This window comes from Vigna radiata, chromosome 8, assembly GCF_000741045.1.
Source record: "Vigna radiata var. radiata cultivar VC1973A chromosome 8, Vradiata_ver6, whole genome shotgun sequence".
Classification (NCBI taxonomy): Eukaryota; Viridiplantae; Streptophyta; class Magnoliopsida; order Fabales; family Fabaceae; genus Vigna; species Vigna radiata.
In genome coordinates this window covers 3,769,288-3,787,266 of record NC_028358.1, presented here as the reverse complement: position 1 = coordinate 3,787,266, position 17,979 = coordinate 3,769,288, and the positions used below count along the sequence as shown (strand labels likewise).

Below are 17,979 nucleotides of genomic sequence, written 5' to 3'. Positions count from 1 at the left end.
CAACAGATCATACATACTTTTTCCCATCAAACCCCCAATTTCATACAAACAGTTACAACAATACCTAACAAATTCTCAAGGCATAAATTTTATGTTCTTAAACATACATTCAGTCCATGCACAATACAATTCACACAAAAATTGAAGAGTCTAGCTTCCCTAACCTGAAATTCCTAAAGTGCAACTCAAGATTTTCTTCAACAGTTTCTACTTCTCAAGAACTCCCACAAATCCTAGAGACCACAAAATAGTGATCAAAGACCGCTCTTAGAGCTGGAATTGAAATTAAATTGAAGTGGATGACACAAAAGACACATGCAATCAGTGAAATTATAGGTCTTAGATCTCCTAACATCAAAGAAAGGGGAAAATTGTTTACCCTAAGAAATCGAAAATGGGATCGGTGAAATTCGGAGCCTGTGATGCCAAGATCGTCTAGGCATTTGCGGAATGGAATTTCAATGGTTCAATTTAGAGAGAATTTAGAGAGAAGAACAGAAGTTTTGAAAGAACAAGGTTAGAAAGAAAGTTGTTTGAAGGAAAATGTAATAGGCACGTTCGGGTTTATACAATAATAAAGATTGCGTTTAAGAATTTATACAACAATGGTACTGTATTTTAGAAAATTTACATAACAATAAAAATTACATTTATGCAATAATGAAGACTGCAATTAAATCAACCAAAGAGTTCCCGAAGAAGATTTGATACCATCTCAAATTTTGAAAAAAATTAATTTCTCTATTACTTTTGTTATTATATTTATTGAATATATATAAATCCTTTCGATAATTTATGAAATTCTATAATATAACTTTAAAAATAAAAATAAAATATACAGAATTTGAACTCAATAAATACATAATTATAATTAACAAAAATTAACTTTCTTAAAATATCCATGTGAAACTTTTTTAAAAAAATATATTGACACTTACAATATTCATTTAAATTATTTTATTTGACTAAAATTTAAAAACAGCGAAAACACATTTAAAAGAATGGTCAAATATAAAAACCAAATAAACGTATTTAGCCATTTTCTTAAAATTCATAACATAATGTATATATATATTATAATAATACTAATAAATAAATAGAATAAGATTTGATTATTCTAGTAATTGCATAGAAGTCAGCAGGATATAAAGAAAACAACTCTCTAATTTAAAGTCATACCTTTCCCGAAGAGGAGACTATGAATTAGAGCCATTTCCATTGCTCGGTCACAAATATAAATATCATACTTACCTGATATATGATTCAACTTCAAACACCCCTTTCCATTCCATTCTTCTTTCTTCCACACTTAAAAGTCATGGCTGAATTGCTTCTTTTCAGCTCTGCAGAATCGCTCCTCGGGAAGCTTGCTTCTGCTGCCCTTCAAGAAGTTTCTCTAGCGTTTGGTGTGCACCGCCATCTTCAACACATGAAAGAAACTATGGAACTCATAAGAGGTGTGCTTTTAGATGCTGAGAAAAAGAATCCGCATAGCAGTGCCCTGAGTGAATGGCTGACTCAAATCAAGCGTGTGTTTTCTGATGCTGAAGACATAGTAGATGATTTTGAGTGTGAAGCCTTGCGGAAAGACGTTGTCAACACCTATGGAAGCTGCTCAAGAAAGGTACACCGCTTCTTCTCATCAAGTAATCCTGTTGTTTATCGTCTTAGAATGGCGCATCACATTCAAAACATCAACACCAGGTTGGCCAAACTTGCAGCTCAAAGAAGCATGTTTGGCCTTCAAGTCATTCACCAAGACACACGTATCGTGCATGTGAGGGAAATGACTCATTCTCATGTAAACCCTTCCAATGTTATAGGGAGGGAACATGATAAACAAGAAATAATAAATCTTCTGTTGCAAGATGATCATGGCCAAAGTCTCTCTGTTATTCCCATTGTGGGAATGGGAGGCTTAGGAAAGACCACACTTGCTAAGTTGGTCTTTAATGACACCACTATTCATGCATGTTTTCCGTTGAGGATGTGGGTGTGTGTTTCCAATGATTTTGAACTTAGGAACGTGCTCATTAAAATCCTCAATTCTGCTCCAAACCCAATTGGAGAAAACTTCAATAACTTTGAGACAGAGCAACTTCAAATTCGTTTGAGAAATACACTTCATGGGCAGAAGTTCTTGCTCGCATTGGATGATGTATGGAACGAGGATCCAGCAAGATGGGATGAGTTGAAGGAAATAATAGATATGGGTGTTGAAGGGAGTAAAATCCTAGTAACTACTCGTAGCCAAAAAGTAGCTGCCATTATGCATACTAAATCTTCAAATTTGTATCTTCTTCAATGTCTCTCTAAAGAGGATTCTCTTTCTTTATTTGTGAAATATGCTTTTGAAGATGGAGATGTGATGAAACATCCACAACTATTGAAAATTGGAGAAGAAATAGTAAAAAAATGTGGAGGGTTACCATTGGCGGTGAAAACGGTAGGGAGTTCATTGTTCTCAAGGGTTGATGAAAAAGAGTGGGAGAGTGTAAGAGACAATGAGATTTGGAATTTAAAACAAAATGAAAAAGACATTTTGCCTGCTCTCAAACTAAGTTACGATCAACTCCCTTCATACTTAAAACCTTGTTTTGCTTCTTTCTCTCTTTACCCAGAAGACACTTATATTTTTAGTTCTCAAGTTTGTCTGTTCTGGGGAGTACTTGGTTTTCTTCCAACACCAAAGGCAAGTGAATCAATAATTGATGTTGCCACTCAATTGTTGCATGAGCTATGGTCAAGATCTTTTCTTTCAGACTATGAAGACTTGGGAGGTGATTATCGGTTTAAATTACATGATTTGGTGGTTGATCTTGCCGAATATGTTGCAAAGGGTGAGTTTGAAATAATCCAAAACCACAATCCAAACTTAAACAAGAATGCCCATCATTTGGTGTTAATGAATAATAATTTGCTTGATAAAGCTCTTCTTCCCTCAAGTCTAAGAACTATTAGTTTTCCCACTGGAGCTAATAATGAAGATTTCTTGAATACATTGGTGTCAAGGTGCAAATTCTTGAGGGTTTTAATCTTACAATATTCTAAATACACAAGTCTGCCTCGTTGCATCGGAATGTTGAAACATTTAAGATTTCTCAGCCTTGCGGGAAATGAAAACCTTACAGAACTCCCGGATTCAATTTGCAAACTTCAAAATTTGCAAAATTTGAACCTTAGTTGGTGCATAAAGCTACAAAAGTTACCCAAAGGACTAGCAAATTTAATAAGTCTTCATCACTTGTTTATAACTACCATAGAACCTGCTTGTCCAGAAAACGAGATTGCAAGTTTGACTTCTTTAGAAGAATTAGGCTTTTATCAATGTGATAATTTTGAGTCATTGTTTAAGGAAATACTACTAACCACTGTGAAAAAATTGTTTTTATTTCATTGTGAAAGTCTAAAGACAGTATCGTTCCATGGCATAAAAAATTTAGAGGTTTTAGCTATTTCCAACTGCAACAAGTTGAACTTGTCAATGAGCTTTAGCAACCAAATCCTTAATTCAAGATTGAAGTTTCTCCTTCTCAGAGGCTTGCCAAATCTAGTGACATTGCCTCGGTGGCTTCAAGGATCCGCCAACTCTTTACAATCCTTAATTATTGAACAATGCATGAATCTTGAGGAGCTTCCCGATTGGCTATCAACTCTAAAATGTCTCCAACGACTTGAAGTTAGCTATTGTCCAAAAGTATTATCACTCCCTGATAACATGCATCACCTCACAAATCTAAAAGAGATAGTTGTCACTGGTTCTTCTGAATTATGGAAAAGATACAGGTCAGAAGTTGGACAGGATTGGCACAAGATATCTCATGTCAATCTTGTTTGGGATGATTATCAATCAGAAAATGAAAAAGAATTAACAGTCAAAAGTTAAAGGTATACTAATTTCAACCATTTAACATTTTTTATATTATTATTTTTCAACAATTCCTTTTTCTAAGATAAAATTTTCTTCATCTCACAGGTTATACAGTTCTGTCGGCCTCTCTACCTCATCTATGTATTTACTTAGTTGAACATGAAGCTATGCATTCTCCGGTTTATATAGAAACTATGTATTTTTTTTTTCTATAAATTTATACATTTTTTTTTTCACTTCTGAACTTTTGATACAATGATTTTCTTTTGTACAAAATAAAGTGTTGGTAAGCTAATATTCGATAATAGTTGTGTCAATATCAAGTATAGATCAAGTAAGAGGAAGAATATATGTTTTTTAGATATTTATTCAGTTCCTCGTTGCAGAAGATATCAACATTGGGAGAAATAAAAAAACTTCAAAAAATACCCTTTAATTTACATTTTTTATTTAAGAGCTTTTAAATAAGTTTTTATAACCAATTTTTTTTTTTTTTAAAATAAGAAAATTCTTATATATTTATCAATTCAAAAAGTTACTTTTTAAACCGATTACCGGGTTAACTTGTATAAAAATAGTTAGTTTTTAAATCGTTTATTAAAGATGGTTCAAATTTTGGTTTTCTGTATAATTTTTTTTATCGAAGTGATTAAAACAGATTGCATTTTTATATTGATTTTCGAAAAGCTAATTTAGAATATAAAAGTTTGTTTTCAAAGATATTGTTTTTGTTATTTTTTTTCCTTTTTTCAAAATCTGTAAAATGCAATTGTTACTAAAAAAGATTTTTGATGTTTATTATTTTCGACATTTAAGGTTGAATTAAAATTCAACATCTTTTAAGAAACGTTAATTTGACATTGGATTTCAAACATGATGTTTATTGATATCGGCTGTCACATGAACATATGTCAAAATTGACGTCCATCCCTATTGAATACGTCTTTGTTTCGTTGAGCAAGAAAATCTTAAAATTGCCTTAAAACTCATTTGACGGGTTAAATTGAACAATAAAACCATCAATTAATGTCTATTTTGACACTAAGTGATGTCCATCTTATTATTTTTTTAATAATTAATTTATTTTTATAATTTTACCACACGTGAAATACACAAAATCATTCAACCACATCACAAAATTATGTATAAATCATGATTTATTCAATATTTTTTTCTCATTTAGAATCAATTTTACTTCCTTAACTCAAGTACAAATGTTTATACTTACATCAAATTTGTAAAGTATCATAAGAAAATATATAAATATCTCATCTATTTACCTAAACCATAATTAAAATTCACTTTAAAAGTCTCTATACTATTATGCATAGTTTAGTTACTATATCAATTTATAAATGAGAGTATCAACATCAAACATAACTCAATAACATTTAATATTCAAACAAATTCTCAACCAACAATATTTTATATAAAACTAAGAGATTATGATTATGTTACCTTCATGTAAAAATTATCTATGTCAAAAATATTTCAAATCTAAGTAGCTAAACTTTTCGAAATATAGGAACCTAGAATAGTGTATAAAAATGTAACATAATTTGATATATGATAAAATGAGTTGGGAGAATATTTTTTTCATTTAATCTTAAACATTACAAAATCATAAAAAAATTAACTATAAAACAAATAAAAACATACTTTCTTTGAATATCTAATTAGATAAAAATATTCATTCAATTTTCAATTACTTTAAGGTGGGATCAAATTTAAAATAAAAAATAGAAAAAGAAAGAAAGAAAAGTGACACGAGAGACACAAATTAACGGAACATGTGCAAAGAAAAAGTTATTAAAATATTAATTAATCTATTTACCATTTCGAATGCAAACACAAGGCAATTCTCTTTCATTTTATTATTTGTGGTTATCTCATGATAATAAAATAAGACAAATAAATAATTGATTTTTTATCATGAATCAAAATTAACTTGTGTAGAAATTAAAAACAAAAAATTTAGAAATATAGGAAAAAACTTATTTTCTTATGAAAACATTTATATAACTTTTTTCTTATTCTTGTAGTTTTTTAAGTACTTATAAAAATGGTTAGATAATCCTATGTCAAACAAAAGAAAGTGGAAGAGCCTTATGTTCAACGTTGTTTTGTTTGATTTTTGAAAAGTTCCATAAATTTGTTTCTGTGGTTTTGTTTTCGTGATGAACGCCTATCACAAGTTTCACACTTTTCTTTCTCTTCTTCCACCATATTCCATTTCACACACATATTCAGAAGTTGCTTATTGGTCAAAGCTTCAAAGTTCAATGGTATATCAAATCTCAAAATTAAAATATTAATAAGTTTCAACTTACTCTCAAGTCATTTTTCTCTTACTTTTCTCATTATACATAATAAATTCTTCCACACAATTTATGAAATTCTACTAATCAATTTTAAAATAAAAATAAAATAGGTCAGAAATACAATTCTAACTAATCCATCGCACTGCTTATCGCTTCCCATTTATTGCTTTATATTCTTTCCTCTCTTCTATCTCCTATATATGTATTCTTTCTCTTTTTTTTTCTCTTTTTTCACTTTTTTACTGTATAATAACAATATATATTTCTCATATATCAGTTTTTTCCTTCTTGTTGTCTTTTATCGTTCTTTTCTAGATGCATCATGAATACTTTCATAAAGTCTGCACACATACCGTCAAACATTGTAAAGCTATCTTTGTGATGGTATCAGAGCTCTTCATTTAAAGAGTTCTGTTGTGCCTAACACTCTGTCTTCCTCTTTGCCTTTTACCTTGTGAGGTTCTTAAAGATCTTTCCCTTTCTTTTTCGATTCTTGCACCATGAATGATGAGAACAATCATCCTTCAAGTTTTCTATACTTTCATCCCAGTGAAAGTATAGCCACATCTTTGGTTTCTCCTATTCTAGATTCCAACAATTACCATGCATGGAACAAATCTGTGACCATTGCATTAAGTGCCAAGAATAAAGCCCAATTTATTGATGGAACTCCTGCAGAACCACCCAGAGAAGACCCTTCGCACAATGCTTGGAAGAGATGCAACAACATGGTGGTCTCTTGGTTGGTCCACTCCGTTTCTCCATACATCAGGCACAACATTCTTTGGATGGATGATGTCCAAACCATTTGGAACGATCTCAAATCAAGGTTTTTCCCGGGGATCTGTTGCGCATCTCAAAACTGCATAAAGAAGCTTCTTCTCTCAAACAAGGCAGCCAAACTATTAGTGAATTCTACACAAAATTATGTATCATATGGGATGAATTGGATAGTTTCAGACATGACCCAATTTTCACCTGCGATATCAAATGCTCTTGCAAAATGCTCTCCATCATTTCACAAAGAAAGCATGAGGACCGAGCCTTGCAATTTCTTAAATTCTTGAATGAACAGTATGGTAACATTCAGGTCTCATAATGGGCCAGAGTTTGCCATGCATGATTATTTTAAATCTCAAGGATTATTCACCAAACCTAATGTATTGAAACACCCCAACAAAATGAAATTGTTGAAAGAAAACATCAACACCTTTTAAATGTTACTAGGCCTTGCTTTTTCACTCAAAACTTTCTCATCAATTCTGGACATATGCTCTTAATTATGCCACTCTTCTTATCAACATTATGCCCATTCCTCTTCTTAATAACAATTCCCCATATGACAAACTTTTTCATAAAGATTTTGATATTTCTAGACTTAGGGTGTTCGAATGCCTTTGTTATATTAGCACCCTCCAAGCTCAACGAAAAAAACTTGACCCAAGGGCTACCCCAAGCATATTTCTTAGTCTACATCCTACTACAAAAGGATACATCACCTATAGACTTGACACCCATGACATACAAATTTCTCGCAATATTAGTTTTTGTGAAAATGAATTTCCCAATATCCCCTCTCCTTATCTCCAAACTGCACTTTACCCTTGCCCCTTCATCATCCTGATACTTCTCATGATCTGCATCAAACTAACCACCCTGCACTTGTTCCCTTTACTACTACTACCACTAATACTGACAACAACATTGCCTCCCCTAGGAGATCCACTAGACCTAGGAAAACACCTGCATATTTAAAAGCTTTCCAAATAGCTTCCTATAGTACTATTACTACTAAATATCCTATTGAACATGTTTTTAGTTTTGACATATTGTCTCCCACATATAGAGGTTTTATATCCTCTATTGATTCAACACATGATCCTACTAACTACAAAGAAGCAATTCAACATGAACATTGGTGTGCTGCTATGAAGGTAGAAATTATTGCTCTTAAATAGAATTGGACTTGGACTCTCACTGACCTACCTCCCACCAAGAAAGCCATAGGTTGTAAGTTGGTTTATAAAACAAAACATAATCCTGATGGCACTGTTGACAGGTTCAAGGCTCGCCTTGTTACTAAAGGGTATACACAATTGGAAGGCATTGCTTATTTTGACACTTTCTCATCAGTTGTCAAACTCACCACTGTCCGGTTAGTCCTCTCATTGGTTGCTGCAAAAAATTGGCCTTTAAGGCAACTTGATGTCAACAATGCTTTCTTACATGGAGACTTAAATGAGGAAGTCTACATGCAACCCCTACCGAGATTCCATGATTCCAACCACAACAAAGTATGTCTCTTACATAAATCTCTCTATGGTTTGAAACAAGTCAACCGGCAATGGTATGGCAAGTTGTCTTCTTTCCTTCTCTCTCACATGTTTACTCAAACTTCCGATGATCATTCCTTCTTCATCAAATGTAATGGTAATACAATCACTATCTTACTAATTTATGTTGATGATATCATCCTTACTGATATGCATGAAGTTAATCACATAAAAAATATACTCAATGCACAATTCAAAATAAAAAATATGGGTAACTTGTCGTACTTTTTGGGTTTCGAGGTTGCTTGTAACTCTGCAGGTATCCACCTTTCCCAGCGCAAATATGTCTTGGATCTCCTACATGAAACCAAGATGCTTGTTGTTGCTTTTGTTAGTACTCCCATGAATTTTCTCACTAAAGTTTCCTTTAAAGGTGACCAGCATGTTGACCCCACTGTTTTTCATCGTCTGATCAGGCGTCTCGTATATCTTACTAACACCCACCCGGATATAACCTACGTTGTTCATCGCCTCAGTCAGTACGTTGCCTCCCCTACTCAAACTCATCATCAAGTTGCTTTTCACATCCTCCACTACATCAAAAACACCTATGGTCAAGACATTTTTCTCAAAGCCACAAGCAATATCACCTTGAAGGCTTACAGGGATTTTGATTGGGTCGGGTGCCCTGATTTTAGAAAATCTACCATCGGCTACATTGTTTATCTTGAAGATTCACCAATTTCATGGAAGTCCAAGAAGCAACCCACTATTTCTCGTAGCTCCTTTGAAGTCGAATACAGCGTCCTTGCTCAAACTGTTTGTGAGATCCAATGCTTACTGAACTCCTTAGCAAACTTCGTCTTCCTTTTTCCAACCCTGCTACCATCTTTTGCGACAATCACTCTGCCATTAAAATAGCTACCAATCAAGTCTTCCACGAACGCACCAAACATATCGAGATTGACTGCCATCTTATTCGTGAGAAAGTTCAGTAAGGAACTATGGAACTTCTCCCTATGCATTCAGTTCTCCAACTTGTCGAATTCTCATAAAGTCGCTTTCTCCTTCCACCTTTCATCACATAAATTCCAAGCTTAGCACAATTGATATATATGCCAAGCTTGGGGGACTGTCAGAAATACAATTCCAACTAATCCAGTGCATCGCACCATTTACCGCTTCCCATTTATTGCTTTTTGTTCTTTCCTCTTTTCTATCTCCTATATATGTATCTTTCTCTTTTTCCCTTTTTTACACTTTTTTTTTTACTATTTCTCTCATATATTAGTTTTTCTTCTTCTCCTTCCTATTGTCTTTTATATTTCTTTTTTAGATGAATACTTCCATGAAGTCTACACACGTAACCTCAAACACTGTAAAACTATCTCTGTAAAAATATACAAAATTTAAACTCAATAAATACAAAATTATAATTAATAAGAATAATATAAAAAAAATTAAAATATCTCTTCAAGAATTGAATAAAATATCTTGACACTTTTCCTTAATATGGTGAACGTGTGTTTTCTATTTTTATACAACAATGAAGACTGCAATTAAACCAACCAAAGAGTCTTTCAAAATCAGAAGATTTGATGCATCTCAAATTTTGAAAAAAAAAATTTCTCTATTACTTTTCTTATTACATTCATTAAATATATATAAATCCTTTCGGCTAATTTACAAAATCCTAAAATACAACTTTAAAAATAAAAATAAAATATACAGAATTTGAACACAGTAAATACATAATTATAATTAATAAAAATTAAGTGAAACTTTCTAAAAAAATTATATTGACACTTACAGTATTCATTTAAATTATTTTATTTGACTAAAATTTAAAAACAGTGAAAACGCATTTAAAAATGGTCAAATATAAAAACCAAACAAAAGTATTTAGCCATTTTATTAATATTCATAACATAATGTAAAATATATATTATAATAATAATAATAATAAACAAATAAAATTGTACTCATCTTTCTTAAAATATTCTTAAAAAACATTTATATTTGTCTGATTTTAAAAGAGGTATGCATCTCTATAATGTTTATTAATAAAATAACAATTAAACTCCTTAGTTTACTAATATTAGTTTACCCGAGCGAATGATTGGCATTGTTTTCCTTAATAGAGCAACAAAGAAAAATCCACCATAGAATCCAAATTCCAAAAACAAATTATAAGAATATCGAATGGTTTTAAATTTATTTTTCCATCTACTAATATAATTTTAAAAGCTATTGATGATCAATGTATATTATTCCACAGCAAGTGAGAAGTAGGACAAACAACATAATATCTATAAAATAGAAAGAAATTACATCATACAGTGTACTCAAGACTTCAAGAAAGTGCTGATAATTATTTTTCAGACATGAAACCTAAGTTTCCCCGTCCCAAAGGTTATCAAAGAACACCACTGGTCCGTTGTTAGTACGAATCTGCTTGATTTGATTAATCTTTTCATGGTCATCTTTTGTAAGAGACCAATCAAATATTTCCAAGTTTTGCTTCATTCTCTCTTTGTTGTAGCTCTTTGCCGCAATAGTCACACCTTGTTCATACAACCGTCTAAGACTTACCTGAGACAACAACCCATAACATTAATAACTTTGCTCATCATCTGTTCAAGAATCAAAATCTACACTACAACAGTATTGCAGCAACGATCATTGGGTTCGTGTAGTTGCCTTATTTTCAAAAGGGTCTCTTGATGTAATTATATACATCATGTATTCTTAATTATTTAAGTTATTGTGTGCTGTAAGAAAAGATGAATTCAAGTGATTGAATATGAAGTAATCTTAAAGTGTAACCTGAGCAACAGTTCGGCCATGTGCTTGTGCAATTTCCTTGAGTATTTCACTGTCCATGACTTCATTGGTGCCCCAACTGGCCCCTTTGGCTCCCAGAGGAGAAAATGCAGTTATGATTATACCCTTTGCTTCACAGAATTCTCTTAGCTTCTTCTGATGCCAAGCAGGATTCATCTCCACCTATTTCGTAACAGTGTAAAGAAATAGGTTAACACTTATCAAACTAAATGAACATGAGAAAGAAAATGACCAAGATGAATTCATTGGACTACTTGATTGACAGAAGGGGGAATGGTAGCAAATGAGAGTAGATCTTCAAGTTTCTTGCATGTGAAGTTGCTGACTCCTATGGATTTTGCAAGGCCTAGTTTCTGGCATTCTTCCATTGCTGTCCACACACCCTTTAAGTCAAATGTTGTTATTAGCTCTTCACTATATGGAGTTTCCCAATCTCCAGGTTTCACACTGATAGGCCAGTGGATCAAATAAAGGTCCAAATATTGTAATTTCAGCCTCCTGCATAATGTCATCATTTCAGCACTGTACTCTCTTATTCCTTATGCAATATACATCATGCATGATGAAAATTTCATGATATCACCAAAATAGTACATGAAGGATAATCCATACCTTTTGAGCTAGTTTTGATATCGAGTTAGAGGTAAACTCAAACTCCAAGATAATATACTTATACCTATAGTGAAAATCTCACTACCAGTCACCAAGGCACAACTTTACTTTTACACCTGAGCTTGCCCTCTTATTGATCCATTTTTAACTTCACCTCTCACAATTAAGATCCAACAACTAAATTTTTCTTCAACACATTTAGTTAGGTTTTACTACTTCTACATAAAACAGAAGAAACAGAAGCAGAATAACTTAAGGGTGAGGGTCCCCTGCAGTTATTTTAAAACTGCACAGACTTTTGATTTGAGCTTGTGGCCTCTTTCATATGCATAAAACATTAAAGTTTGTACATGTAGCTATCCTTAGGCTTCTTTCATCTACAAATAAACAGAAAAAGTTAGTTAATGTAACTAGTTTTTTTAAGGATATCTCAAATGACATCTGCAGTTTAATTAGAAACTATAGATATGTGCGAGAAATATACAATTTTGAATATAATCCTGTATTTACCATATAAGAGCCAGGACATTATACTATATGGTTTATTGTGCTAAATCTTTGTGTATGTAGCTATCCTTAAACCTTTGTTGATGTTATTGTTATAAGAGCCTCAGTGTTAGACCCAACTGCAGTTTGTTAACTTTTACAGGTCCTGTAAGTTTCTTAGTTGTATCTTGTGTTTTATTGTACTTCAAATACTAAAGATTGATGTGGGGTGTAAAGTTTATTCATTTACAGTTGCTGGGTTAGAATAAAAAATTAGTTAAGTTGCCTAAAATAATAGAAAAAGGAGTATTTATCAGAACTTCAAGCAAAGATACATGTAACCCTGAACATAACTCATGAAGTTGATCATGGAACCTAGATAACCAATATATTCATGGATACCAGAGAAGGTGATCATGGAAGTTAGAGAACCAACCTATCAAACTTATCATTCACAATTGTGGACATCCAGCTATTTTACTACTTTACCGTTAGGTGCATCACTGCATATGCATCATATTCTGTAGAACATATTTGGTCACTGAACTCTTAATATCTATGTTTCTTAAGGCAAACATTTCCAACTGAAAATTGAGTACAATCACCGAGAATATAACAGAACTTAAGGTAGATTAATTTATTTATGTTCACATGTAACTGATCAAAACGAAACAAAACATAGATAGAGTCAGAAATTGAAGAATTGAATGCATCCCTCACATTTTTTTTTTTTTGTTTTGAGTAGTAAATAAACTATAGAGTTTGATGCACTGAAATAACCTCCCCAAATGAAAATTACTGATTACAACAGCCATAACGACAAATGAAAATCTTATTACAGCAATTTTGATGTTGAAAAGGAAGAAGTTTTGCTTACTGGAGAGATTTCTGCAGAGTAGAAAGAACAAGATGAGGAAAATTGTCAGTGAGCCAGAGCTTAGAGGTGATGAAGAGCTCCTCTCTAGAATTGATTAGACCAAGTTGAAGAGCTTCAGCTATGGCTTCTCCCAAGGCCTCTTCAGATCCATAGAATGAAGCAGTATCAAAGTGTGTGTAGCCCAGTTTGATAGCTTCTATTACTGCTACTTTTGTGGTTTCTGCACTGTTTTTGTTTGTATCAGCTGCAGTTCCAAGTGCTATCACTGGCATGCTGCACTGGTTGGAAGAGGATTTTAACAAAACTTGGGGAATTTTGGTTAGAGACATGATGGTTTCACAAACCTTATGATATTTGCTTTACTAGGAAATTTATCATATGCTTGGTGAGCAAACATGGATACTTTACATCTCTGTATATAACAGGTACTGTATCAAAAATATTTATGTCAAATTGATTCGACTACTACTAGAAATGGATATATAATTGGATTTTTTTATTAATGTCAAATTATTTAAGAAACTCGAATACGAATAAAAAATAGCTTTCCAAAATTGACGACTTGTATTGACCATACGACAGAATTGAACATTTATCTAATCAAACATTTTTTTTTATATCGTGTTATTTAACAGTAAAAATAATTCCAAAATTTTATTATTTGTGGTATCTTTTTTAATGGAGAAAGAATAAAAAAACTGGTTCTTAGGGCAGCCTCTGTCACAATCTAAATTGAAGCAGCCACTGCCTATGCATGTGTCATTTCAATCGGTTTATTGTTAATATCTTTTACAGATATATTTTTGAATATGCATATATTAAAATATTTTAAAATAATATATTGTACAATAAAATAATAAATTTATTTATTTTCAAGTATCTATTATGAATACATCTTAAATTAAATCTTGTATTTTATGATTTAATTATATAGATGTTAAAATTTGTGTAATTGGGGTTGGTGAGATGATATGAATTTATATATTTCTAATTAAACTTTTATTCATTAATTAAATATTTAACTTTTTTTCTTTTTTGTGTATTTCAGATTGGTTTTTATTCTTAATAAAGTCACATCACACTTTTCTAATTAAAATTTTCTCTTTTTAATATTTTTTAATGTCTTCTAATTCAGTTATGAATATTATTTATTTCTAAGTGTATTGGGTCGAGTTCACTTTTAAAAGTTTTTTTTGTTTTTTAATTTTTTATTATTATTTATGTTTTTCAACTAATTTAGTTGTATTTGTTAAAGATATTATAATCCTTAAGTTAATTGGATATTAAAAAAAGTTTGACAATTAATTAATGTTGTAATATATATGTTTAAAATTTTTAAAAGTTATATCTTTAACTTGTATTTTAAAAGTTATATCACAATAAAATGATACATTTATCTCAAACTCATATTAGGAAGACTTTAGGCACATTAAATCCTCATATTCAAGATTTTCTATTTATATTGTATTTTGTATGAAGACTTAGCATTTAGTAGATTATTTTGAAAAAAAAAAATCATAAAAAAGATACAATATTAATAAAATGTGAATCCATTCATATAAAATATTAACATCACTTCTAACTTAAATTCTTAATTAAATCTATAAAATATATTTCATAACGAGAAGCTAATATTTATCTTTTACTTAAATAGAAAGAAAGATTATGATATTTTTTATTTTGTGTGTTGTTTAGTGATTCATTTGACATTCTCTCTTTTCATATGTTATCATATTCTTCTTCCATTATACATGCTAATTTTAGTCATAAAATTTACAAATTGTTTATTTTTTTTTATTGTTTTCTTTTTTTAGTATTTATCTACTGTTTTAATGATTTATTACTGACAAACAAAGTAAATGACATAAATAATGTGTTTTATAAACAGACAAATGATAACAATGGACTGCCAAAAATGACTTTTTTTTAGTGATATTATTGATTTAGATTGAAACACACAGTAATTAAACGAGCTCAAGCATATATAAATATAAGTTTAGTAGATAGAAGGAAAATGAAGTGTTATTATATTTAGTCTACTAGCATAAATTGAACTTTCCATAATCCAATTCTTACAAACTGCCTAATCTTGAGAAAACTAAGGTGTAGTCAATGCTTCACATAATCATAACCATTAAAAAAAATCTTAAATAATAATAAATTTTAGTGACAAAAAATACGTTTAGAAATAATATTTTAATTAAAAATTAATTTATAAACTACTTTCTTTAATAATAAGAATATTGATATATAATATTAATGATTAATTTATTTTAGTTACCAATCAATTATAATGTTTTATTCATAATAAAAACTAATTTGATTATCAATAATTTTTAATTTATAGATTAATATCTAAATTAGTTACTAAAAAACTAATTATTTTTTAGGTGAAATATGATTAAAATAGATTTTTTTTTATTTATTTTAGTTTTATAATTAACATAGATGTAACCATATATGTAAAAACAAACAAAAAATTGAAAAAAATATAAAAACAATTTAGAGACGATTTAAATTAAATTAGTAAATAAAATACAATTGACTAAACAAAACATAAGTTCCCAATAATGACATACAAAAACTGGTGCAAAAATGCTGTTTAACGTCAGTTATTTTGGGCTTTTAATGTCTATTCATAAACCGACGTCTAAACCAGTGATGTCAAAGGGACATCCGACATCATAACCACCGACGTCTATAATGACGTCAGTTAGTGCCCACGAACGACGTAAATAAACGTCGGCATTGATATGAATGGACGTCTAAAGGCACTAATTAGACGTCGAACAAAGCATTAATCGACGTCTAAAAGCACCTATAGACGTCGAACATGACAAAGACCGACGTCTAAGAGCACATATAGACGTCGGTTAACCGACATCTAATACAGTGGTTGTGTTTTAGTGCAGTTTTATTTCCGTCTTTGGATAGCCTAGTAGCACAATCTTCTTTTTGCTAGTTTCCCCCAAAAAAAAGCTTGCGTCTTTTGAATTTCTTATGGTCCCTTCAACCCAAAATCGAACATGGGTGGTTGCTTAGTTCCATTTTTCATCCGCAAGAGGAAAAAATCACGATGAAACGAAAACTAGACAACGACCAAAGGTCGATTTTGGGTTGAAACGATCACAAGAAATTCAAAAAGACGCCGCTATTCCGGGAGGCAGCTAGCAAAGGGAGAATGTGTTACTACGTTATCCCAAGAAAGGAACAAAACTGCACTAAAACACAACACAAAGAAAACAAATTTTAATCAGTTGAACCAGAAAATAATCAATGAAAGATTAAACAAACGGTAAGCATAAACAAAAAACCACGCACCTGGGATGCAATATCGCAAGAGAGAAAAAGAGAGGAGGAAGACGATAAATATATCACAAACAACTATAGAATGCCGCAACAAAAAGAAGACGTGCCGAAAGGGAGAAAAAGAAGAGTGTTGCGAGAGAAAAAGGAGAAGAGGAAGAGGAAGATATCAGAAACTGAACGCTGCGAAGAGTTTACGGTCTATTTAAAATGAAACTAGGCGTCGGTTTCTCCAGATAGCCGACGTCTATATGACTATAGACGTCAGTTCTTTTACTAATTCGACGTCCAAGTTAACTTTTCAACTAACCTTTTGAATCCCACTAGACGTCGGTTATAGTGGGAACCGACGTCTAGGAAGCTGAATGATTGACATTTGATGTCTTGTCAAGGATGTTGGCGATAGTTGTGATGGGGCGTCGACATCTATAATGATGCACATCATTACTTACAAGCACATAGACGTTGGTGCCCCTTCTAGCCAACGTCTATGGCCCTCGAATTTGGTGAATATAATTAATTACAAGCACGTAGGCGTCGCTTGCACAGATTCCGGACGTCTAAATTGAAGATTTTTTATCTTCCCGCCTTCCATTCAGGCCGTAGACGTCGCCTGTTGACTAAGTGACGTCTAAGCGCCTAGTAATTAGGTGAAAGCATTAATTGCAGTTCTATAGACGTCAGCCCCCCGTGAACACCGACGTCAAGGGTCTGTCTTTTGACCTACCTCAGGCCATTAGACGTTTGTTTGCAGAAGTTGCGACGTCTACAATATCATAGACGTCGCTTTGTCTGGAAACCGACGTCTACGTGACCAAGCTATTTACAATAATGCCACCATCCACTCATATACGTTGGATTATCAACAAACCGACGTCTATTGAGTGACGTTAAACAACATTTTTGCACTAGTGAAAACTTGTTACAATGTTGACAAATATACAAAATCATATAAATAATTAAGTAGATTGGTTTGTTGGGCAAATGTGTTTGAATTGGATCTGAAATTTGTACTACTTGATTTGTATTTGACATAATTAACTATCTTGTAAATTGATTTTTTCAATTATATTAATAATCTTCTCAAATATATGAAATTTTCACTTATATGCAAAATACAAACCAAATACTTATTTTTTTCAACTTATTAAATAAAAACTTTAATTATTTTAAAAGAACCGCAATTATCAATATGACTAGAGGTGTGAAATTGATGAATATTTATTTTAATTAGTTTTTTTTGTTGATGTTAGTATATTTATTTTTAAGTTTTATTTTAGTTAATTAAATTAATGTAAACACAAAATTAATTTTTATATTATAATTATCATCAATGAATAAAGTGTATTTGACAGGAATAAATTTTGCGTGTGTAAGGACTGGAACTTG

The 17,979-nt window shown here is 31.5% G+C and overlaps 3 protein-coding genes across 3 annotated transcripts; 2 read left to right on the top strand and 1 right to left on the bottom strand.

Moving 5' to 3' along the window:
- The first annotated feature begins 1,203 nt into the window (after positions 1-1,203).
- LOC106770081 (putative disease resistance protein RGA3) lies at positions 1,204-3,183 on the top strand. Its single transcript, XM_022784564.1, has 2 exons — positions 1,204-3,012; positions 3,132-3,183. Exons 1-2 carry the CDS (start codon positions 1,259-1,261, stop codon positions 3,181-3,183), a joined length of 1,806 nt encoding a protein of 601 aa, XP_022640285.1. The 5' UTR covers positions 1,204-1,258.
- A 5,549-nt stretch (positions 3,184-8,732) lies between these two features.
- On the top strand, positions 8,733-9,386 carry LOC106770080 (uncharacterized mitochondrial protein AtMg00810-like). The gene has a single exon (XM_014655906.1). It carries the CDS (start codon positions 8,733-8,735, stop codon positions 9,384-9,386), a length of 654 nt encoding a protein of 217 aa, XP_014511392.1.
- Positions 9,387-10,754: 1,368 nt separating this feature from the next.
- On the bottom strand, positions 10,755-13,737 carry LOC106770760 (NAD(P)H-dependent 6'-deoxychalcone synthase). Its single transcript, XM_014656553.2, has 4 exons — positions 13,285-13,737; positions 11,564-11,807; positions 11,292-11,471; positions 10,755-11,057 (listed from the first exon to the last, which is right to left on the bottom strand). The coding sequence occupies exons 1-4, from the start codon at positions 13,611-13,613 to the stop codon at positions 10,857-10,859; spliced, it is 954 nt and encodes a 317-aa protein (XP_014512039.1). The 5' UTR covers positions 13,614-13,737; the 3' UTR covers positions 10,755-10,856.
- Positions 13,738-17,979: the final 4,242 nt, after the last annotated feature.